This window comes from Eucyclogobius newberryi, unplaced genomic scaffold (assembly GCF_026437365.1).
Source record: "Eucyclogobius newberryi isolate DKJ021-1_F unplaced genomic scaffold, fEucNew1.0.hap1 SCAF_13, whole genome shotgun sequence".
NCBI classification, from domain to species: Eukaryota; Metazoa; Chordata; class Actinopteri; order Gobiiformes; family Gobiidae; genus Eucyclogobius; species Eucyclogobius newberryi.
The window spans coordinates 4,805,430-4,830,129 of record NW_027315757.1 but is presented as its reverse complement, the minus strand read 5'-3'; the positions used below and the strand labels follow the sequence as shown (position 1 = coordinate 4,830,129).

Sequence of the window (24,700 nt, the reverse complement as noted above, 5' to 3'; positions counted from 1 at the left end):
TAAAACAATGAACAATGATAAAACGACCTCAAAAAAGTCAAAAAGAGAAACAATTTAAATCTGCTATAGGATAAAAATAAAAATGGGCTATTAGATGAGAAATAAAAATAGGCTTACAAACTTTACAGTTGAATTTACATATGTAGTGCAGAAAGTGAACAGTGCAGTGAGTGATTAAATTATGACGTAAAGTGATAAGTATTCATGAGTCCAATGGCAGAGAGAAAGAAACTATTCTTGTGACGGGAGGTTCTGGTCCAAATGAATGGCCTCCCGTCTGAGGGGAGTGGTTCAAATAGTCGGATCGACCAGCACTGATGAGTCCTGTTTTAGTTCCATCTAGGCCCAATAGTCAGAAAGCTAAAATTCAGCGCATTATTTGAAGTTTGTTCAAGTTATGTTTATCAAATGTAAATGTAAAGGCAGTGGTTTGATTTTACAAGTGACGAACTATCTTTAAAAATGTCTGGGGGAAAAAAAAAAAGTAGTACTTTACTTACCTAAAAATAAGGGGAAAATACGACATGTTTTTATCTTGTAAAGGTTTTTTTATTTATATATATATATATATATATATATATATATATATATATATATATATATATATATATATATATATATATATATATATATATATATATATATATATATATATATATATATATATATATATATATATATATATATATAATTTATTTCACACTACTTTCCTGTCAAAAAATACAACACTGTATTTGTATTATACACTTTTCCCACTGCTTGCATCATTTGCAGAACTTTCTTTCACTTATTTCCAAGTTTAATCTTGTGTGTGCTTTTTAGAGAGGCGCAGGCTGTACCTGACACAGTGCCTGACGGGGGCGCTGTTCCTCCTCCATTGGACTCTGCTTGGGCTGAATCTACCAGGAAAAAGGCTTTGCTCAAACTGGAAAAACTGGACACAGACCTCAAGAACTACAAAGGAAACTCCATCAAAGAGAGCATCAGGTATGAGTTCTGCTCCATCTTAACCACAATTCTGTTGGGTCTTACAGTAATGGAGTTTAGGACCAGGTTGTGTTCTTGTTGTAGAATTGGATGCTGTAGAGTTGGATTTCAAATCGAGAGCATGGGAACACAGTATATAAGCAGAGGTGGGGAGAGTAGCCACTCTCTCTTCCGGTCGTCTCATCTATAACGCAACAAAGCGGTGCCTGGAGCAATAATTTGCTCACACTGACAACCTTTTTCAACAATTTAACTGGCATAACACATTTAAGCGGCTGTGAAAGAAAAATCACCGTAGTTAATTTTCATGACTGAGGAGTAATGATGGATATGTTAACTGTAATACATATACATTGAGAGAGTGGACTCATACAAGTACCTGGGTGTTCATCTGAACCACAAACTGGACTGGACTCATAACACAGACGCACTGTACAGGAAGAGCCAGAGTCGGCTCTACCTCCTGAGGAGACTCAGGTCTTTTGGAGTGACAGGGCCACTCCTGAAGACCTTCTATGACTCTGTGGTGGCATCAGCCCTCCTGTACGGTGTGGCCTGCTGGAGCAGCAGCATCACAGAGAGGGAGAGGAGGAGGCTGGACAAAGTCATCAAGAAGTCCAGCTCCGTCCTGGGCTGCGCTCTGGACTCGGTGCAGGAGGTGGGGGACAGAAGGGTCCTGGCTAGATTCACATTTATGCTGGACCATGAGTGCCACCCCCTGCAGGACACTCTCTCCGCTCTGGAGAGCAGCTTCAGTGAGAGACTGATCCACCCTCGCTGTGTGAGGGAGAGGTTTCGTAGGTCTTTCCTTCCTGCTGCTGTCAGACTTTATAACAAACACTGTTAGTCCTGAACACTCAATACTGACAATACTGACCTAACCATGTGCAATTCCGTCATATGTGCAATTACTGTGAAATTCATGTGCAATCCATGTGCCGCCGTGACACATATTCATGTGCAATTACTGTCGTGATCACATGCAATGGTATTTATGTATTTATTTATTTATTTTTATCTTTATTAATTTTTCCCCTTCATCCCTTGTTGGGTAATGGGAGGTTTTGTCTATGGGAATTTTTGTTTATAGGAGATCTTCTACTGAGAGTGTTTTTCAAACTTCCTATAAGTTATCTGTTCTTTTCTTCTGTATCTAACTCTGTATCTACCTGCGTTGCATCAATGAAATTTCCCCATGTGGGACAATAAAGGAATATCTTATCTTATAAACTATATTCCTACTGTTGTTCTACCAGATCATGTGAGCAATTTTGAATGTTAGGATGTCATTGGATTACAAAGCAAACATTGCAAATACAAGTAGTGTCTTTAATAAATCTAAAGCCACAAGCACTAGCCGCGTTTACAAAGAGTTACTGCTGTGTGATGAAGTATCAGACAGTGCAGGAGGTGAATCACACAAGGGACACTCCCACTTTCTACCGTCTCTCTTCTGGTTGTCTCTCATTTATAACGCAACAAAGCGGTGCCTGGAGCAATAATTTGCTCACACTGACAACAAACAAAGATGACTAATTGCTTAAAACTGAATATTCAGTTTCTTGGACTTGTGATTCATGTTTTAAAGCGACTGTAGATTTCCATCCATTTGATGGTCCTATAATTTTTAGGAATATATGTTGGTGCAAAAATTATAATCAAAATGACATCTCCAAATTAATTGACGTGTGTTTTGAGACTTTTTTGGTAAATAAGCATTTGGTCTTTGAGCAGGAGAGGACATGACGACCTGGGCGACCACTACCTGGACTGTGGGGACCTCAGCAACGCCCTCAAGTGTTATTCCCGAGCTCGAGACTACTGCACCAGCGCCAAGCACGTCATCAACATGTGCCTCAATGTCATCAAGGTACAGACAAACAAGAGGGAATATGTGATGCAAAAAAATGCTGAGATTAGACTAGTACACTAAAAGTACAGTTACATGGCCAAAAATGTACTGCTGCCAAAATTTAGGGTACACACTTCCAACACCTTTACAGTGTCTTTAGCCGTCCCAGATGCCCCCCTAAGGGATTGTCGTGAAAGTATTGTAGGAACTCCGGTACTAGGGTACGAGGGACCAAAAGCTGGTGTTTCTCTCCATCTTTCAACGGAACTTGGCTATAAGAGTATTCCTTGATGCTGAACACAGACGATCTGATGTCGTCTCGCTGCCTGATGTCCTTGCCTTGTCTTTGTTCGGTGTGTGCTTTGGCGAATTTGTCTAGGGAACTCGGCAGGTTCTTACTGTGTTTCCATCCAGTGAGCGAAAGACGGGGAAAGTCCGTCAGGCGTGATTCACAAGTGTGTGACAGAACTTCATGTTTTGGCTTCAAGAATTTTTGGAAGACAGTTCAAGTCCCGGACATGCTGTTCATGGAAAGGTGAGTACACGATTATATTGTGCTGCCTCTCAGCTCTGCCAGCACCTTCCATCAATCGCTGAAATGTGGCGGCTGCATTGCGAAGCCCAGAGGGCATGCTTTTGAGCAGGAAGAGTCCGAGGGAGGTGATGAAGGCAGTCTTTCGCTTGCTGTTCTCATCCATAGCGATCTGCCAGTAGCCAGACTGTAGATCCAAGGCACTGAACCAGGTCGCTCCCTCTAACGATTCCAGGATCTCATGAATGATCGGCATGGGGAAGGCATCTGGAAGAGTTTTTACCGTTCTTTCCTGCCCGTCAGGACGATCCACCATGACCACCGGTGAAGCCCAAGATGACTGGGATGGCTCAATAATATTGTCTGCAAGCATTTGCTACACATGCACTTTGATTGTAGTAGAAAAAGCTTCAGTTGTAGTCATCTGAACTCAGTTTGAAAAAATAGACGTTTCGACTCTCATCCAAGAGTCATTGTCAATAACAGAATTTAGGTCGAGAACTCCGATATTAATACTGTTCTGTGGTAAGACCCGCCCATTGGGAGGAGCCTTCCTGAAGTAGAAAGAGTTGTTTGTTTCAACAGAAACTCCCCCTTGTATCTACCGAGCTAGCCTATTCAGAATCTTAATGGGCTGTTAGAAACCTCTTTGTCTTTGTGAGACCCTGGCTCAACCACCCTGAGTACCTGATTAGCATCTGAATGTCCTTTACCTTTCCAGGGGTTCAGAATCCCATTATAAATAACAGGAAGATGAAACCTAAGCCCTCCATTTCTGTTTAAAGAAGGTCTTTCTTTTTTAACAAAAATAGCTTCCTTGACTCCTCTTTCAAACCATCTTTTCTCCCTGCTTAAAACCTTCACCTCACCGTCTTCAAACGAGTGATTAGAGGCTTCAAGATGGAGATGCACGGCGCTCTGAGGTCCTGAACTAGTATTTCTTCTGTGCTGATAAAGCCTCTTGTGTAGAGGCTGTTTCGTCTCACCTATGTAACGTTCTTTACAACTTTCTTCACTGCATTGGATCGAATAAACTACATTGCTCTGTTTTTGAGTCTGCAACTTGTCCTTTGGGTGAACCAGTTTTTGTCTTAAAGTGTTTCCTGGTTTAAAATAAACAGGGACTTCGTGTTGTCTAAAAATTCTCTGCAGTTTTTCCGACAGGCCAGACACATAAGGGATAGAAACACCCTTCCTTCTCTGTTCAGTTTCCCTTTTGTCCTGCTTCTTGGTTCTCTTCACTCTGTTGAGAGCCCAAGCGGGGTAACCACAGGCTGAGAGGGCATTTCGGACATGTTTTTCCTCTTTCTTCTTGCCCTCTGAGCTGGTGGGCACACCTTGAGCTCTGTGTTGTAAGGTTCTGATCACCCCCAGCTTGTGCTGTAGTGGGTGGTTGGAACCAAAGAGCAGATACTGGTCCGTGTGTGTAGGTTTCCTATATACTTCTATTTGGAGTTTCCCGTTCTCTCCTCTGATCGTGGAACAATCAAGAAAGGCCAAGCGATTCTCCTTAGCGTCTTCTCTTGTAAACCTAATATGTGGGTCCACCGCATTGATGTGATCAGAGAAGGTTTCCAGCTCTTGTTTCTTGATTGTTACAAAAGTATCATCGACATAGCGGAGCCACAGTTTTGGGGCTATGCCTGAGAATGAGGACAGTGCCTTCTTCTCAAAGTGCTCCATGTACAGGTTGGCCACTATGGGAGAGACGGGCGAGCCCATGGCACAGCCATGAATCTGTCTGTAAAATTGTCCCCGGAATTGAAAGTAAGTGGTGTTCAGACAGATGTCCAACAGTTTACATATGTGTTCAGGTGTCAGTTTGGTCCTTTCCTGTAGGGTGGTGTCTTCCTGCAGTCTGATCCTCACTGCTGCTACTGCATCAGTGGTCGGGATGCAGGTGAACAGGGACACAACATCATATGAAACCATGAGGTCATCTGGGTCCAGTTGGAGATGTTTCACTTTATCCACAAAGTTGTGCGTGTTTTCCACATGATGTTCCGAATTCCCCACAAGCGGAGCCAATATAGTTGTTAAATGCTTGGCCACATTGTAGGTGATGGAATCTGTGCTGCATACTATGGGTCTGAGTGGAACCTCCTTTTTGTGTATTTTTGGAAGGCCATAAATGCAGGGCATGGTTTCACCAGGATACAGTCTGTAATACAGAGGCCGGTCTATCGCTTCCTCTTTTTCCAGCCTTTGTAAACAGTCTATCACTTTCTTCTTGTAGCCACTGGTCGGATCTCTTTTCAAGCGCTCGTATGTGGTCGTGTCCTCGAGGAGGGTGTGGACTTTGGCCACACCCTCCTGGCTGTGCCATGGGCTCGCCCGTCTCTCCCATAGTGGCCAACCTGTACATGGAGCACTTTGAGAAGAAGGCACTGTCCTCATTCTCAGGCATAGCTCCAAAACTGTGGCTCCGCTATGTCGATGATACTTTTGTAACAATCAAGAAACAAGAGCTGGAAACCTTCTCTGATCACATCAATGCGGTGGACCCACATATTAGGTTTACAAGAGAAGACGCTAAGGAGAATCGCTTGGCCTTTCTTGATTGTTCCACGATCAGAGGAGAGGACGGGAAACTCCAAATAGAAGTATATAGGAAACCTACACACACGGACCAGTATCTGCTCTTTGGTTCCAACCACCCACTACAGCACAAGCTGGGGGTGATCAGAACCTTACAACACAGAGCTCAAGGTGTGCCCACCAGCTCAGAGGGCAAGAAGAAAGAGGAAAAACATGTCCGAAATGCCCTCTCAGCCTGTGGTTACCCCGCTTGGGCTCTCAACAGAGTGAAGAGAACCAAGAAGCAGGACAAAAGGGAAACTGAACAGAAAAGGAAGGGTGTTTCTATCCCTTATGTGTCTGGCCTGTCGGAAAAACTGCAGAGAATTTTTAGACAACACGAAGTCCCTGTTTATTTTAAACCAGGAAACACTTTAAGACAAAAACTGGTTCACCCAAAGGACAAGTTGCCGACTCAAAAACAGAGCAATGTAGTTTATTCGATCCAATGCAGTGAAGAAAGTTGTAAAGAACGTTACATAGGTGAGACGAAACAGCCTCTACACAAGAGGCTTTATCAGCACAGAAGAAATACTAGTTCAGGACCTCAGAGCGCCGTGCATCTCCATCTTGAAGCCTCTAATCACTCGTTTGAAGACGGTGAGGTGAAGGTTTTAAGCAGGGAGAAAAGATGGTTTGAAAGAGGAGTCAAGGAAGCTATTTTTGTTAAAAAAGAAAGACCTTCTTTAAACAGAAATGGAGGGCTTAGGTTTCATCTTCCTGTTATTTATAATGGGATTCTGAACCCCTGGAAAGGTAAAGGACATTCAGATGCTAATCAGGTACTCAGGGTGGTTGAGCCAGGGTCTCACAAAGACAAAGAGGTTTCTAATAGCCCATTAAGATTCTGAATAGGCTAGCTCGGTAGATACAAGGGGGAGTTTCTGTTGAAACAAACAACTCTTTCTACTTCAGGAAGGCTCCTCCCAATGGGCGGGTCATACCACAGAACAGTATTAATATCGGAGTTCTCGACCTAAATTCTGTTATTGACAATGACTCTTGGATGAGAGTCGAAACGTCTATTTTTTCAAACTGAGTTCAGATGACTACAACTGAAGCTTTTTCTACTATGTAACACGCCTGGACGAATGAGGGATTACACCGACATGCACTTTGATTGTCTTTTTCTTAAGCAGCGAAACCCTGTAAGCACATAACTTGACTAAATCTACCATAGAAAGACTGATCTGCTCCTAACAGGACTCTGCGCCTGTCCTGCTCGCTGCTCCTGTCTGTTCTCCTCTCTTCTCCTCTTTCAGGACAATCACTGTTATGGGACGTAGGGCTATGTGACTTCTTGAGAAGACCACGCTTGTTAGCCTCATTAGCTTATGAGAGGGCCTGTTTTTCTCCATCAGCTTTGATTGTTTAGCTCCCGAAGCATTACTTCTCCTGTTTATTCTGTGTTTACTTGTCTCTCACAACATCTTACTCCTCGTTTCTTTGAGTTATGTGGGTGAGAGGCGTGGTGTTATGCTTGTCTAGTCCAGGCCCATAACCACAAGTCTCCTGCACTTTTTTTTAAGTGCTTACATTCACATGCCGAGGTATGGGAGTTTTTTGTTTATTCCCCCATGGTAATTCTTCTGCTGGTATGGTAAAGAGCTAACACCAATGGCTCATGGATAAAAAAAAAGTGAAGAGCTGGAGAGTGAAGAGAAAAATAGTGGGGGGGACAGGGGACGCTTGGAATGCAAGAAACTGTGCCATTATCATTGCCAACTCATCAGGACGGCCAACTATTCATGCCCCACCTATTCTAATCCAGGGAATAAGGTTTTCAGTGTGATTTTAAGATCAGGTTCAGATATACAAATAATGAAGAACATGTGTGCTTTCAGGTCAGTGTTTACCTTCAGAACTGGTCCCATGTCCTGAGCTACGTCAACAAGGCCGAGTCCACCCCAGAGATCGCAGAGGTGAGTCATGCTTCTTTCTTTTATGTTCTTTTTATTGGTCAAATGTTTTTATGATACTTTTGTTTGTTTTTTCTCAGCAACGAGGCGAGAGAGATAGCCAAAATCAAGCTGTTCTTACTAAACTAAAATGTGCTGCTGGTAAGACCACAGTATGTGTATCACTAACATTATGGACTCCCCTTGCTCATGCTTGGTTGTCTGTTCAGGACTGGCAGAGTTGGCTTCTCGAAAATACAAGCCTGCGGCAAAATGCTTTCTGCAGGCCTCCTTTGATCACTGTGATTGTCCAGAGGTGAGCTCAGGCGCAGGGGGGACACCTTTTACATACTTTAGTAGAATAAAAAAAGTCCTACGATGCTCATCAGAATACATAAATGGATTGATATAGGGCTGAAACTAGTTTATACAAAATCACTTTTGCTTGATGTGGGGCAAATGTAGTAAGCGTTTTAAGTTTACAGACATTTTGCATTCTAAACAACTAATCAATGGATCAAAAGACTAATAGCTAGACTAATCAATAAACTAATATATAATTAATTGAAGCCCTAGATTGACGGATGACATACACTGGTTCAATTAGTACCGTAATTGGCTTTCACATGTCACCATCATGGGGTAAAGCTTACTGGAGGCATTGCTGTCTGCAGATCTGTCACTCAAGTAAGACTTAAATCTGAATTAAGAACTGACTTTGTTGGGTCATAATCTAGCATTGGCTAAATGCTTTTCTGTTACTTTGACTGGCGGAATTCACTTCCCGCCTCAATGTTGCAGCTTGTACTTTTTTGTCTTCATCGGCTACCCCCAAAGCCAACGAATAGTCATTCAATTCTGTCCTGAAATTCTTCCAGTTGTTGGCAATATCACCGGTTAATTTAATTTCCTCGGGCGGTGGAATGCTCGTTGCCATGAGCACTACAAAATTGAGTCTTCAATGTTGTGCTCGCAGCTGAAAAATGTTACCTCCAAGCGACGGGTGTACTGTTACTTCTGACTCCATGTTTGTGTAAATAATGAAGACGGATGCATTTGACCCAGCGTATTGACAATGGAGCCCCGTAACAATTACAACGATAAATCTGTTACTACTTGTGTCCAAAAAGTCACCCCTTGCTGGTCATTGGCAGGCCACCTACATGATTTTTTTTTATGATTATTGTATAAACATACAACCACTTTTTCAAAACCAATAATACGAGGGGACAGAAATATCCCAAGATTAGCAGCTACATATTATCCATGCCTAGTTATGTTTTGTCACCCAGTAAATGCTTGATGATCTTTATGAATGTTGTTCTTTTTTCACATATCTTTTCTATGCTAATTCTATGAAGGGTCCAATTTTCAGCTATAGACTGAATAAACCCCTGACTGATCTTGTGCCTTCTCCAGCTCTTGTCCCCCAGTAACGTGGCAGTCTACGGAGGCATGTGCGCTCTGGCCACTTTCGACAGACAGGAACTCCAGCGCAATGTAATTTCCAGCAGGTGGGTGGAGGCTTGTTCAGTTACTAACGCTTGCTTGTTTAAAAGTCTATTTCTAGTCTTCATCTATTTTTTTTTTTTTTTAGCTCCTTTAAGTTATTTTTAGAACTGGAACCTCAGATCCGAGACATTATCTTCAAATTTTACGAGTCTAAATATGCGTCTTGTCTCAAACTACTCGATGAGATTAAGGTAAATTCTGCTTTTGTGTGATGGACAATCTAACCTGTCTGATAAACAGGATTATATTGATATGTCTTCCATGTAGGACAACCTCCTCTTGGACATGTACCTTGCCCCTCACATAAAGACCCTGTACAGCCAAATCCGTAACAGAGCTCTGATCCAGGTGAGTCTTACCCCTTTTTCACCAAACTGTTGCCAGTACCGTTTCTGGGCCGTTGCCCCTTTTGGAACCGGTTCTAACATTTTTCACTCAACAAATGCAAATCCTGGTGCTGAGAACTGGTTCTGATTCGGCACCAATGAAGAGCTGGGCTAGAAATGAGAACCAGTTCCGATGGAATATTAAACATGAAAGTTACAAATTATAGCCAGTACCATTAAAAGTAAATAGTCACAGACTCTGGTATGGCACAAGACTAACCAGGCCGCATCACTCTGTCTCTTTGCACTAAAAACATTTTTTCTAAATCATACATGGAAGGTAAAAAAACACAATCAAAACCAGCAGAAGCAAAAATTTATCAGCAAAATCCATAAAACGGCATCCACAAACATGGGGTATGCGAGTTAATGTAATTGTCACATTGCAGGACATTTCTATTATTTTGAATGAAAAGACCCTGATGATTGTTGTGTGTGTAACATTCTTCCTTATTTCTTGTTGTTTATTTGAGTTTGTATTGCCACAACAATGATTGGTTGTCCCGGTAATGATTGTCAACAAATTAAATATGGTATTTACATACATACATGCTTTATACATTTTGATTTGTTGACTTGACACATACTTTGAAGCTCTGTGTTCTGTTGTGATTCCAGGAATGGTAGTGAACCTACCTCTTTTTATTTCCTCTTTGTATTTCTAGTGTCTAGTTGCATGACCTCATCTGAGTGCTAAATGTGGGAGATTGGGTTTGCAAGAAATTTGATAAATATATACAGAAAACTGAAGAGCAGCGTAGTGTATCCAGTTCTTTGAAAGGATTAATACCAGGAGTTGGCTGGAGGACGTTCGGAGGCCCTTTATTCGGACCAACATGTCAAAGCCAATCTCGTTGGATCTCAAAAGCTAAGCAGGAATGGGCCTGGTTAGTACTTGGATGGGAGATCGCTGTAAAACTAGTGTGATAGGAAAAATACTTTATCCACTTTGCCTCCAGTGTCGTATGTATGTATGTATGTATGGTAATGTATTGTATGGTATTGTATTGTATTGTATTGTATTGTATGTATGTATGTATGTATCCTTTCTGATTCTGATATCCTTAATATCTAATAGAAGAAGGGAAGGATCTACTTGATTGTGCCTCATATTGAGAACCCCTTTTCTAGAATATTATGTCAAAATTTCAGATGGAGGACATGGGATGAGATTTATAATATGCTAATCTATGATATAGCAGCAAAGACTGTTTTGTGATTGGCTGTTTGCAACTTTGTGTGCAGTATTTCAGCCCGTACGTGTCGGCGGACATGACAAAAATGGCAATAGCCTTCAACACCACAGTGCCGGCTCTGGAGGACGAACTTACCCAACTCATCCTGGAGGGACTTGTCAATGGTCGTATTGACTCTCACAGCAAGGTAATTGTTCCATGCAAAAAAATCAATACCCAGAGACACCAATCAACTATGAACCAAAAGTTACGACAGTAACTTAGGTTCTATGAATCCCGGATGACTGCCAGAGGTGGTTCTTCAAGCACTGGATGATCATCCTTGTGCATATGCAGGTCAAGAATCAATAATGACTAGGTCAACTGTGACCTCCAGTGAGTCTTATATCATGACGTGACACTAAGCTCAGTCTCTAAAGAGCTTCTTGCGAAAATACGAGGACTTCAAGGGACAGGGTGCTTTGATGCTCATCTGAGTGTGTCAAAAGGGAAATGGCTAATTTAGTGATTTGAATGAGTTATTTAGCACTATAACAAGGCACCAGAGAATTCACTCAAAAAGCTAAATATACATTCCAAAATTATGGCTCATTTAGTCTGAAGTAAGGGTACCGGTTTAGGTACTCGTACAGTAACTAAATCAAAAGAACCAGAATTCTTTCATGTGGTTTATTAAGTAATTAAATCAGCAATGTTCAAAACGGCACGAAAACACCCAACAAGTCAAACTAATAAGCTATAGCAGATCAAACTTAAACAGAAGTTTGGGTTTGTTTTAGGGTTTTCAACTTTATGATGAAAGTAGAAAAGAGGCTATGACTGCAAAATACGCAATAAGGGAAGTTTGGCTTTGACTTCCAGTCATGGTGGCTCTTTGAGCTGACACACCAACACCTCCTCTGCAAAATGTGGCTTAAAATCATTGTTTGACTAGGGAAAGAACAAGGGGTGCTTTAACAAGGAAGATCCAAGTCTGGAAACACTACGGGACCAAAACAGACAAACCTGTCTACGGCCCCTTTGGAAAACAGCCCGCATTGCAAGCTAACAAAGCTAACGAGGCTAACATGGCTAACAAACCTGAGGCGGAGAAGCGCAGTTCTTCCCCGCCAGAGAAACGGAGTCCCGTTGGCCCAGATAAAGATTCTCACGACTTCTTTGTATCGGAATGGGTAGAGAATATAACATCAGTTTTTGCTCAAGATGACAATGACGAAATAAGACGCGAAATGCAGCGTGATATGGAGTCTTTTAGAGCCGAGGTGATATCTGCCATGGGCCCAGCCGTATCTGCTGCAGTATCTCCAGCAGTAGCCGCTGAGCTGAAAGCAGCGTGAGTAACCGGAGCGCACATGGACGAAGTCGAGCAGCATGTTTTAGATAATGTGGACAATCTGCAAGACCGTAAGGGCTGAGATGGAAGCGATGCGGGTCAGGATGACAACGCTGGAGTTGGAGAACCAGCCCACCATCAGTTCCCTCGTCCCTCAAGGCCCTCACCTCCTGAGTCAGGTGTGGAAAGCTTAGCTGCCAGCGGAGATGATGGTGCAGTTCTACACGGCCATCATTGAGTTCATCCTCACCACCTCCATCACCTTGTGGTACGCTGGAGCCACAGCCAGGGACAAACGGAGACTACAGCTACAGTGCGCTCTGCTGAGAAGGTGATCGGCTGCTGACTTCCATCTCTGCAGGACATGTACGTCTCCAGGGCTCTGGAACGTGCAGCTCGGATCACAGCCAGACCTTCTCACCCTGGACATGGACTATTTGAGCAACTCCCCTCAGGCAGGAGGCGGTCCATGAGGCGGTCCGCCTCATCCGGACCAGAACCTCTCACCATAAGAACAGTTTCTTTCCCTCTGCCATTGAACTCATGAACACTTCCTAAACACTGTCACTTTAACCATATTTGAATCACTTACTGCACTGTTCACTTTCTTCACTACATATGTAATTCGATTGTAAATTTGTGTACATATTGAGCCTGTTTTTAAAATAATTGTATTATTATTTTTATCTTATAGCTTTATTGTTATTTTTATCCCTTAGCAGATTTAAATAGTTTCTCTTTTTGACTTATTCATTGTTTTATGTTTCACCGAATCACCAAGACAAGTTCCTATGTTTGTAAATTCTGTTCATTGACACTGGCAATAAACCCTTTCTGATTCTGATAATAAAGTGATAACTGAAGAGGTGCTAAAGTGGATCCTTGGGGAAGACGGGTGGACAGAGTGAGAGGACCAGATTGGTGTGATTGTAGTCAGACATGTTGAGAGCGGTTGGCCAGGATTCTATCCATTCAGAGTTTCTGGTGAGAAATTTAATGTATACAGTTTAGACGGCAAGATCTTGGAATTTACAGTGTCAAAAGCCTTCTCTTCCTGAGAAGGACCTCTATATTCCCAGTCCTCCCAGCGCTCCCAGTGTTCTGAGCGTTCTGTATGGAATGTCTGGGGCAACGAAAACTCTCTTCCTTTTGTACTTGAGGTCTCCTTTAACTTTTGCGGCCTTCATAACGCATTCTTTCACACAATTGTTAAGAAACCACATCATCAAGCCTCATGGTTTATCAGTTGCTTTCATCTCCCTTATTTCGCTTTCAAACTGAGTCACTCTGATTGGCGCTATAATTTCCGCTCTCAGCAACGATGCATTTCATTTCACACGAGCGCTGCGGTGCAGCGGTTAGCGGAATTTGAACTCGCAACACTGGGGCCGGCTGCACGTGGATCCTGGCAAGTGTGCTGCCGCCTTAACCATTGGACCACCGCACTGCAGCACAATCTAGGTTTCATCGCCCTCATTAGGGATCGGATCTGGACTTGTAAAAATGTTTCGGTTCAGGTCCACAAAAAAAAAAAAAAAAAACAGTGATTCGGTACTGGTTTCATAAAAAATCTAGCACTAGCATACTTTATCCTTTTCTAGAATCTAGACCATCTTAAACCTTCCATAGATTGTGAAATTTGCGCTGGAAAAGACTTAAACACTGCCATGCATCGATGCACCCGGACCCTAATTAGCAAAGCACGCATCTTCCCCGGGGCATAAGTTGAAGCCGGCGAAATTAGTTTAAAGATGTGAGAGACAGGAGCGCCTTGTATGTGTTGAGTTGCGCTTAACCGTATATCCACATTCGAACATTGAAGTGACAGCCGATAAGATTGCAGGCTTTATTGGCACTGTTTTAAGCTGTGGCCGCCACGTACGTTGATTGTGATTGTTAACCTGTTCACATCCATCCGCGAACATTACCATACTTTAAAAGTTCTATTACATCATCACTTTATTTTCGTGGTCAATACCAGCAAGTTATACATCATTTTAAAGATTATTTTCTCAACAAAATGAATGTCATTGAATAATACGCCCCAAGAAGCAATTACCAATAGTTTGTCATAAAGTCTCAACTTTTCATCAAAATGTCTTACCTGTTTTGCAAATTATGACGATGATGATGCCTCATCAACGTTCAATCCTTCAGTAAGTGGACTCGTTCTGTCCATAATAATCCACAGAAAAACAATATCCACTGAAGTGTTCCGATTTCGAGATATTGTCAAGTAAACAAAGTTTTCTTCTGTGAAAATATTCACAACAAACACTCTCATTTCTCCGTCCATAACAAATGACCTGTTAATAAGATGGTGTTTGGTATCCATGTTTTCTTCACACTGTTGGCTACAGAATGATTTTAGATTTAAAAAAAATAAAAATAAAAATTGTCCGCGGGTTTTGTAGAGGCTAATCCTAGTTCTTTGTTCCTTCGTTTTAACCTCTTCGGAAAATAATGACTGCATGAGCCTATTTTACGCGTAGGACCACTGGTGTAGTCGCAGCACGGTAAAACGACCGTGTTGCTCCAGCCATCTCTCTTTATTAAGAGTTTTACAACAAACTTCTTCATCTGTTTTACATGACAGGTAACAGTAGTGCGCCCCCAAGCGTCCAGGACATGCACACACATGCAAACTTCTTTTAAATAAAACACAAATGAGTTATTATGAATAACATAAAATTTAAGACCGTAAAATATCAAACCATATAAAATGGCGCTTACAGGTTTGTTTTTTACAGCCTCCGGGGGGGAAAAATGCACCGCTTCCGACGCACGCGTATATCTTATTTACATGCACATATCGGCGCGTACAGATGACGTAGAGGATTTTGATTTACGTATTATTCTAGCCAATGAGCCAAGCTTTCGAACGGTGGGTGGGTTTTAGGAAACAGCCAGAGCCAGATGCGCAAAGGCAGTCAAGAGCCAATATTTTTACGCATCACGTTTTCTGATTTTGTTAGCCTTTTGGACGCACATTTTGTTAGATACATGTATTATTATACCAATTTTTTTTTTTAAATGAAAAAAATGTTCACCTCTATATGGGAAATTCACAGGTAAACTCATATTTACACATTTTCACATGCATTGTTTTTAGCAGTTTTAATAGGTATTTGTAGTCTACAAAACATCAAAATGTTTTATCACAGGGCGAGAGTTTTTTTTAATTTGTTGTTTCACGGATTTTCCTCTGCATTTTTAAAAGGGGAGGACGGAATAAAAATAAAATGTTATTTTCCCATTATCAAATCACATTTCTACCATCCAAAAGTCGGAGTTGAGTTTAAAAAAATTTTTTATTCTAAATAATTTTCTTGGATTCTTAGAATATAGGCCCTACTCCCACCTCTCTACATTATCTTCATAATTATAGTTATCAACGCAAGACATTGAAAATAACTCTTATTATACTGCGGTGTACAAAAATACCTTCAATGTCATAAACTAACTGTTTAATGGAAAGTGGAACTCACTGTGATCAGACAAAGTCGTCCCAGACTGAATGCTTCTCAGAAAATGAATCATCCCGTGACCAAACAAGTCGGTTTGATAAACTTTATTGAGTCTTGACTGGAACACAAATTGTGCAATTAATGACGATGTCTTATTGAGCTAGCTTTAATTTGGCCAGAGTGATTTGATCCAACAGCGTAGTATTCTTTCTCACGCTCAAGTCGCGGACACGCAGCTCGGATCATCGGGACAAGTAGCATCCTTGCAATGCGAACTCGGGGTCGTGCCGAAATGGCCGGAGATGCTGGTGCAGGATAACATTTTTATTTTTATTTTTATTGAGGTTTCGGCCCAAAAAACTGCGGAAAATCTGCGAAAACAGGAAAAATAAATATATTTTTATCTAGAATCTCCATTTTTGATGTCGGCGGGCTCGCAAAACAATTTATTAAAAAAAACTCCTAGAGGAGCTAAAATTGTAGTAAAACAGTTTGGCACAGTTGACACATATTTGGATACCTTGTTCCGAATATACTTTTTGATGCTTGACTGCTTGTACAGTGAATAGCATAAGTACACAATGAAGTATGTCTTGCTTAGGACCTTTACAAATTGACAATATTCAGGCGAGACTAAAATAAGGATGACTTTTGTATGTTTGGGTAGTGTAAGTTCTGAAGCCCTGACAGTGTTCATATGCACATCTGCAGAAACTAGAAGGCCTACGCTTTCTAATTATGAATCACACTCACATGTGGGCTGTAAAATCCTCTTTTAATAAGCAATGCCATTTGGGTCCAACCATTGTGCACAGGGCGAAATAGGCGGATGGTAACGGGTTGAAGTAAAAGGCACAAGGCCGCATTTTTGGGCGTGGACATTTTATTTTTTAAGTTCTACATTTTTATCATTATTGGCCACTTAAACGGGCACAAAAGCATTTGGCATCACTACTTCACCAAAATCAAATTGATTTTGATTGTGTTCTGTTAACGTCTATGCTGCTTGGGAATGTAATGTGTGTAATTTTGTATGGTAAGTCTGTAGCCTCACAATACAAATAAAAGGGCAGTCAGCGTTGGCACCTTTTAAACCCATATTTTACAGCTGGTCCTTTTATCACATGCAGAAATCCCGCAGAGGTATATCACCAAGGATATGGAGTTCACTGGGGTAGTGGATAGTACAGAGCAGGTTCCTGCTCGAAGTCTGGACGATAACACAGACAATAGCAGCTCTGGTGATAGTTAGGTAGCTGCAGGGGAGTAGGTCCTCGTGGATCAGATGAGTGTTATAGGAAGGGCCTAATGCCTATAATCAATTATAGGCATTTTTATTGCCAAACAAATCTGTTGTCTTGATTGAGAGGTATAGTTTTGCCATTCTGTGGAACATCATAATATCCATGGAGAATAGAGTTTTAAACCCTCCAGCAGAGAACATGGCAATAATGATTTAAAGCCGGTCACGACGATAAAGGCCCTCGCGCCCCTTGTGACCGTGGGATACGGGCCACTGCAAAGAGCACACCTCTAATCCCCCCTTCTACATCACCCCTCCCTCACAAACCGTATCAACTTGATACTACTTCATTCAATATTTTCACTACTGCACGGCTCGAGATAGTTATGTCCCTTTGGCTTTTATGTTGAGTGTGATGTGGAGAATAAGTGTGCCAAATTTTAACTGAATGGGATGAAAAAAATGACTTGGTCATTAACAAAGTGCCTGTCAAACACAATGCATGTAAGTCTATGGCAATATTAAGATAAGATATTCCTTTATTGTCCCACATGGGGAAATTTCATTGGTGCAATGCAGGAAGATACAGACGTAGATACAGAAGAAAAGAACAGATCACTTTTAGGAAGTTTGAAAAACACTCAGAAGATCTCCTATAAACAAAAACTCCCATAGACAAATAAATAAATACATAAATACCATTGCATGTGATCACGACAGTAATTGCACATGAATATGTGTAACGACGGCACATAGATTGCACATTTGTCATATTTGTCAGGTTGCCACGATACCATGCTTGCAGATAGAGGTATGACATCATTGGCTTTTTTGATCAGAATGGTAAGAAGAATGTACCAAATTTTATTTGTCAAAGTAAATTTTTTTACTGAATTCAAATGTTCAAGGGGACACTGTAGAGCCTTTGTAAAATATTTCTATATATACTGTATATCATTGCGTTCAGCTCCTCAGTTTGCACAAAACGTATATTTGTGCCGGGAAATGGAACATCTCATGCCAGAGAGTTTTAACTTGTAAATAGCCATTTTTGTTAACGAGCTTGCCACGCCCACAGTTGGAATTGTATCAAATACAAAATAATTGCCTCTAATCGCACATGGATGTAGTTCATTTTGACACATTTTCAAGACTTTTGACTGAAAATCCAAGGTGGAAAAAATTATTTATGAAATAAATTTCTTTCCGCTATAAAGACTCGCGCTAGTCACCTGATTTTGTCACATTGTGTCCGGTCAAATTAACCTGTTATAATTTCTTTCAGTTGAATACAGACACATTGTCTTTTATGATTCTTTTAAAAAATCCAATTAGAAGAGGGCGCTAGAGAGCCATTTATAAGATAACCACTATATTTGCATATCATTGAGCTCAGCTTGGAAATCTGCATAAACGCTCCTGTAAAATCTTCCAAAAATCATGATTTTGTTTAAAATTCACAATAACCACACCTGAAGGTGCATATTCGTCCTTGTTTACTACTCGATTTTTGCATTTTTCCATTCCCCGGATACAATTTTATTAAGTCCCTCGCCAGGACAATTCTCATCCTTCAACTCTGGCCTAATTAGGTTGGATTTTTGTAATCCGTCAGATGTATGACTTACAGTTCTTCACATGAATCAATCGGGGAAGGCTCTCGCCAAAAGCCTTTGGGGCGTTAAACAAATACTGTATGCTGATTGGTCAAAGCATCACAATAGCGGAAGAAGCAGAAAAATATAAATTGTGTTAAATCCAGTGTTCCAAAAAGCATATTCCTCGTTTTCATCCACAACTGTACAAAGTGCCATTGTGTGCACATTTTTAAAAGACTAAATGGTATTTCTTCTAAAATAGACCAAGGTGGGTACCGCCGTCTGCGCCACCATGTTTGGGTTGTTTTGACATTCTTCCAAACCACAATGCTTCTCTGTAATTGCTTCCAGTCCCGCCTGCGGGGCCCTAAATGCCATGTGATTGGGCCCGTTTACCACTGTGCGGACTGCAAACAAATCAGTGAGAGCCTAACAAAATGGATTCTCAAAGGTTTGTGAACTCGCGAAAATCTCAAGAATTCCTCTTGCTGGCAAGGTTATGCCCATCTCTACAAACGCATGTTTAAGTGGTCATTTTCCCTAATCCTTCTTGTTCTCCTGGCAGATCCTGTATGCTAGGGATGTGGACCAGAGGAGCACCACTTTTGAGAAGTCGCTGCACATGGGCAAAGAGTTCCAGCGCCGAGCCAAGGCCATGATCCTCAGAGCGGCTGTCCTCCGCAACCAGATCCATGTCAAGGTACACCACCTGACCCCCACACCCGATAGCATGAAGGTTCCAGGTTCGACTTCCTGGCCGCCCGCGACATTGAAGGATGGGTCAAATGCAGAGAACGAATTTCCCTTTATCAACACTAAAATGTTCCTTACCTGTTGCTGATTTTGATCTGTCCCTTTGTGTTTGTCCCTCTATCTGTCCTCAGTCCCCGCCCAGAGAAGGTAGCCAGGGGGAGCTGACCGCCGCCAACAGCCAGACCAGAATGAGCACCAACATGTGAAGATGCGGTTGTCCTGATTCATAAGGAGTGACCCAGAGGAGTGAGACATCACTCGAGTACCTCTCAAATGTTCCACATGTTGTATACCAACCTCCACATGGAAATATTTCTGTTTGACAACTCTTTTAAATAAAATTACAAAACTATGTTAACTGTGCTTTTGCTTGAACACATTTTTTTTTTTAAGCGCACTACTCAAGTTATTAAAACATCTATAATAACTTTTGAAGAGTACAAAGTGGGTTAGAGTTCCGTGGGGCCTTCCTGTGTATTCTCCGGTTTCATCCATTCATCCATTCACCTCTAACATACACAACAGTCTAATCCTGCCTTGCTCATAATCAGGAGGATTCCCGGGGGTTGCAGTGTGGTTGGCCACTGCTTGGGAGAAATTTACCTGTTTAAAATCCTGAATATGAAATCATAAAATCTAAATCCAAATACACATCACATTTTAATTTTTGAGAATTACCTTATAATTTATTGTAGCAGAGTGGATGTTGTAATATAATTTGATCATCACCAGGAAAGAGAAAGTGTTAGCAATTATGTGATGTGTGACCCAGACTTGAACTTCAATAGTCAATAATATCTGCTGCATTTTATTGTTTAAAAAACATTTTCAGGATCAAAAAAGTACATAGATCCGAGAATGAATGAAGCGATCAGCTAATAGGAACAGTTTTAAGTGGCATCATTTGCCTGCAGACCGTGCTGCCACATTCTACACCTCGACATTTTATTGGCATCAGCAATATTTAGACCTCACACAAATTCTCACGCACAGGTTGAACATAAATGCTTAACTAAACAAAAGGGAAGAGGGTTGTTGGGTGTTAAAACCATTTAAAATGACAGGTCATAACACCTTGGGGTTGGTGCTAACCCTAGAAGCTAAACACTTATACACAAATATTTTCACGGATTCTCCAACCACCTAAGCTGCACTTAACAGCTGCCTCATCCTACCCACTTTATGTAGATGAGGGGCCTTGATGGCAACCTTACTGGGCCAGCACCTGAAATGATATGGCTAGTTAAATTGTATCATACACGTACCGGGGTGTGGTGAGCTACCACCTCTAAGCTAACAACTCCACACCACACCAAAATAACATGCACATTCCCAAACTGGTCCAGCTTCCTATCCACCTCTTCATCATTCACTCACTCCTAGAGCTAGATGAAATGGAGTAAATACGTTAACTGAGTTCTAGTATCAACTGTAGGGTCTCAAATGGTAGATGTTCATTTAGCAATATATATACAGTACAGACCAAAAGCATCGGAGTGGAGGACGCCGTCATCTCCCTGCTGCACCGCTCTCTCTCACCTAGAGAAACCTGGCAGCTCTGTGAGGATCCTGTTCTTCGATCTTTCCAGTGCCTTCAACACCATCCAGCCGCTGTTCCTGAGGGACAAGCTGGAGACGGCTGGTGTGGAGTATGACCTGGCAGAGTGGATCCTGGACTACCTCACAGACCCCAGTTTGTGAGAGCCCGGAACTGTGTGTCTGACACTCGGACCTGCAGTGTGGGGGCGCCCCAGGGCACTGTCCTCGCGCCCTTTCTCTTCACCCTTTACACTGCAGACTTCAGACACGACACGGACAGCTGTGTCCTGCAGAAGTTCTCTGACGACTCTGCCATCATCGGACTCATCACAGACGACGATGATGCGGAGTACAGAGGACTGGCGCAGGACTTTGTGGACTGGAACTACCTCCTCATCAACGCGGGGAAGACCAAGAAGATGGTGGTGGATTTCCGCAGACGCCACCCAACTGCCCCCTCACCAGTGAACATACAGGGACGGGACATTGAGAGAGTGGACTCATACAAGTACCTGGGTGTTCATCTGAACCACAAACTGGACTGGACTCATAACACAGACGCACTGTACAGGAAGAGCCAGAGTCGGCTCTACTTCCTGAGGAGACTCAGGTCTTCAGGAGTGACAGGGCCACTCCTGAAGACCTTCTATGACTCAGCCCTCCTGTACAGTGTGGCCTGCTGGAGCAGCAGCATCACAGAGAGGGAGAGGAAGAGACTGGACAAAGTCATCAAGAAGTCCAGCTCCGTCCTGGGCTGCGCTCTGGACTCGGTGCAGGAGGTGGGGGACAGAAGTATCCTGGCTAGATTCACATCTATGCTTGACCATGAGTCTCACCCCCTGCAGGACACTCTGTCCGCTCTGGAGAGCAGCTTCAGTGAGAGACTGATCCACCCTCGCTGTGTGAAGGAGAGGTTTCATAGGTGTTTCCTTCCTGCTGCTGTCAGACTTTATAACAAACACTGTTAGTCCTGAACACTCGCAATACTGACCTAACCTAATACTGATGTGCAATTCCGTCATATGTGCAATTACTGTTGTGATTTATGTGCAATTACTGTGTGTAATCTATGTGCCGTCGTGACACATATTCATGTGCAATTACTGTCGTGATTACATGCAATGGTATTTATTTATTTGTCTATGGGAGTTTTTGTTTATAGGAGATCTTCTACTGAAAGTGTTTTTCAGACTTCCTATAAGTGATCTGTTCTTTTCTTCTGTATCTACCTCTGTATCTTCCTGCGTTGCATCCAATGAAATTTCCCCATGTGGGACAATAAAGGATTATCTTATCTTATCTTAAGTTTGGACACCTTCTCATTCAGTTTTCTTTATTTTCATGACTATGAAAATTGTAGAGTCATACTGAAGGAATCAAAACTGAATTCACATGTGGAATTATGTATATTTTTTTAAAAGTGTGAAACAACTGAAAATATTTCTTAAATTCTAGTTTCTTCAAAGTAGCCACCTTTAGCTTTGATTACTTCTTCGCACACTCTTGGCATTCTCTCGATTAGCTTCAATAGGTAGTCACCTGAAATGGTCTCCCAACAGTTTTGAAGGAGGTCTTCTATCAGTCTTGAAGGAGTTCCCAGAGATACTTAGCACTTGTTGGCCCTTTTGCCTTCACCCTGCGGTGTGTGTAGGGTTGCCAACTATCTCAACCCCAAATGAGACACTTTCTTCCAGGTGCGCGCGCGAGTGTGCGCCAATAGCTGACCAACAATAATTACAGAAATTACAAGGTTTCAATAGCCATACCATAAATCTACTAATTTCAGTGTAATATTGGCAAACCACTACTGTACTTGCTTGGATGTATTGTTCATGGGAATAGTGAAGACAATTATTAATTATTAAGTTTCTCTCAAATGTCATCAAATCAAATCAATTTATTTTTGTAAGTCCAAAAATCACAACAACAGTTGCCTCTGAGGGCCACAGGGAGAAATTAATCAACAATGTCTGTGGTGGCGATGAAGTCAGACAATGTCTGTGGTGGCGAGGGAGTCAGACAATGTCTGTGGTGGCGAGGGACGATGTCCCAGGGTCCTCTGTCCTTAGACCCTCCTTCTCGGCCAGGAAAAACTACAAAAAAAACCTCTTTGGGAAAAAAGCGTAGAAACCTGGAGGAGTTCCAGTGAAGGAGAGATCCGACTCTCACAGACTGACAGACGGACACGAGGGAGACTGGAGCTGGACCCACTCTTCAGGCAGATGAGGGACCGACTGAGGCGAACTGGACCCACTCTTCAGGCAGATGAGGGACCGTCTGAGTCGAGCTGGACCCACTCTTCAGGCAGATGAGGGACCGTCGGAGTTGAGCTGGACCCACTCTTCAGGCAGATGAGGGACCGTCGGAGGCGAGCTGGACCCACTCTTCAGGCAGATGAGGGACCGTCGGAGGCGAGCTGGACCCACTCCTCAGGCAGTCATGTTAGCATTAGACTATAACCATATGCTGCAGACACTGAACTGAACTGAACACGCTTTCAAACGCTTTACCTTCTGTTTCCCTCTATGGATATGAATAATACTTGATCTTGAGCTGGCGGTGGCAGTTAGAGAAGGAGGACAGGCCAGGTATTTCAATTCAATCTAACCTCGGATCAGCGCGCAGCAGCCGGAGTTCGGCTGCTGCACGCTGATTGGCTGAGATGCGCGTCTGTCACAGTAATTCCAGGAAGTGGAGCTTCGAGAGGCGCGTGATAAATGTAAGATAAGATAAGATATTCCTTTATTGTCCCACATGGGGAAATTTCATTGGTGCAACGCAGGTAGATACAGAGGCAGATACAGAAGAACAGATCAGATCGCTTATAGGAAGTCTGAAAAACACTTTCAGTAGAAGATCTCCTATAAACAAAAACTCCCATAGACAAATAAATAAATACATAAATACCATTGCATGTGATCACGACAGTAATTGCACATGAATATGTGTCACGACAGCACATAGATTGCACATGAATTTCACAGTAATTGCACATGAATATCACAGTAATTGCACATGAATCACAACAGTAATTGCACATTGTCATGGAATTAGACATACACCGATGCTATTCCGTAACACATTGAGAACACAATTCAACCTAGAATATGAAACGACACAGAAACATCAGACATTTGTGTGGCATGCATGGGAGAAAACGCGGGGACTGTGTCAGCCAGGCTGTTGTAAGGAGCCTGGCTGACCCTCCTGCGTCTCACCCCCGCGTCTCACCCCCGTTTTTTCCCATGCTGGTTGGTTTTATTAGATATTCTGGAATAGGCGGGTCACATTTCTCATTGGTCAGCCTCACATCAAGGCACTTGGTATTTTTCCGTAGAGATCAAGCCTTGGGTAAACATTACCCAGACTCCTCTGGGTTATCAACCCCCCTAGGGTAAACATCCTTTGGCCCATCTTTATGATACCTTCACAAACAAATGCAGTTTGTCACACACCCGTTCTTCTCTTAGACTAATGATGCAGATAAAATATCACTATTATGCAGATAAATTACATCACAGAAATATACTCATATATTCACATTTTATCACATTTCCCTCCTGTTTATCAAAGCATTAGTCTATGTATCATATGCTAAACACATTATTCTTTTCAGTTTTCAACATGTCTTTCATATAGGTGTTAAAATGACACTTTTACACACAAAAAGTTTATGCACATTTCTCAACATTGAACACACTTCTTTTCTCTCGGCCCACAACATTTCTACTGCATTACTGTCCTAAATTTTGAGTCAGATTGGTCAATTTCTGTAATTTGACAAACAGACAATTTTCTTGTCTATAATTTGTGCGGTGTGATGGGAA

The 24,700-nt window shown here is 42.1% G+C and overlaps 1 protein-coding gene across 1 annotated transcript in view; it reads left to right on the top strand.

Moving 5' to 3' along the window:
• The window catches only part of gps1 (G protein pathway suppressor 1), a 32,314-nt gene extending 12,631 nt beyond the window's left edge, over positions 1-19,683 (top strand). Inside the window, exons 4-14 of the mRNA XM_072442368.1 lie at positions 823-987; positions 2,722-2,857; positions 7,793-7,870; positions 7,948-8,008; positions 8,077-8,162; positions 9,266-9,360; positions 9,444-9,549; positions 9,626-9,706; positions 10,990-11,127; positions 19,147-19,281; positions 19,466-19,683. Of these exons, the coding sequence (XP_072298469.1) occupies positions 823-987; positions 2,722-2,857; positions 7,793-7,870; positions 7,948-8,008; positions 8,077-8,162; positions 9,266-9,360; positions 9,444-9,549; positions 9,626-9,706; positions 10,990-11,127; positions 19,147-19,281; positions 19,466-19,540 (1,156 nt within the window). The 3' untranslated portion in view covers positions 19,541-19,683. The remainder of the gene's footprint in view (positions 1-822; positions 988-2,721; positions 2,858-7,792; positions 7,871-7,947; positions 8,009-8,076; positions 8,163-9,265; positions 9,361-9,443; positions 9,550-9,625; positions 9,707-10,989; positions 11,128-19,146; positions 19,282-19,465) is intronic.
• Positions 19,684-24,700: the final 5,017 nt, after the last annotated feature.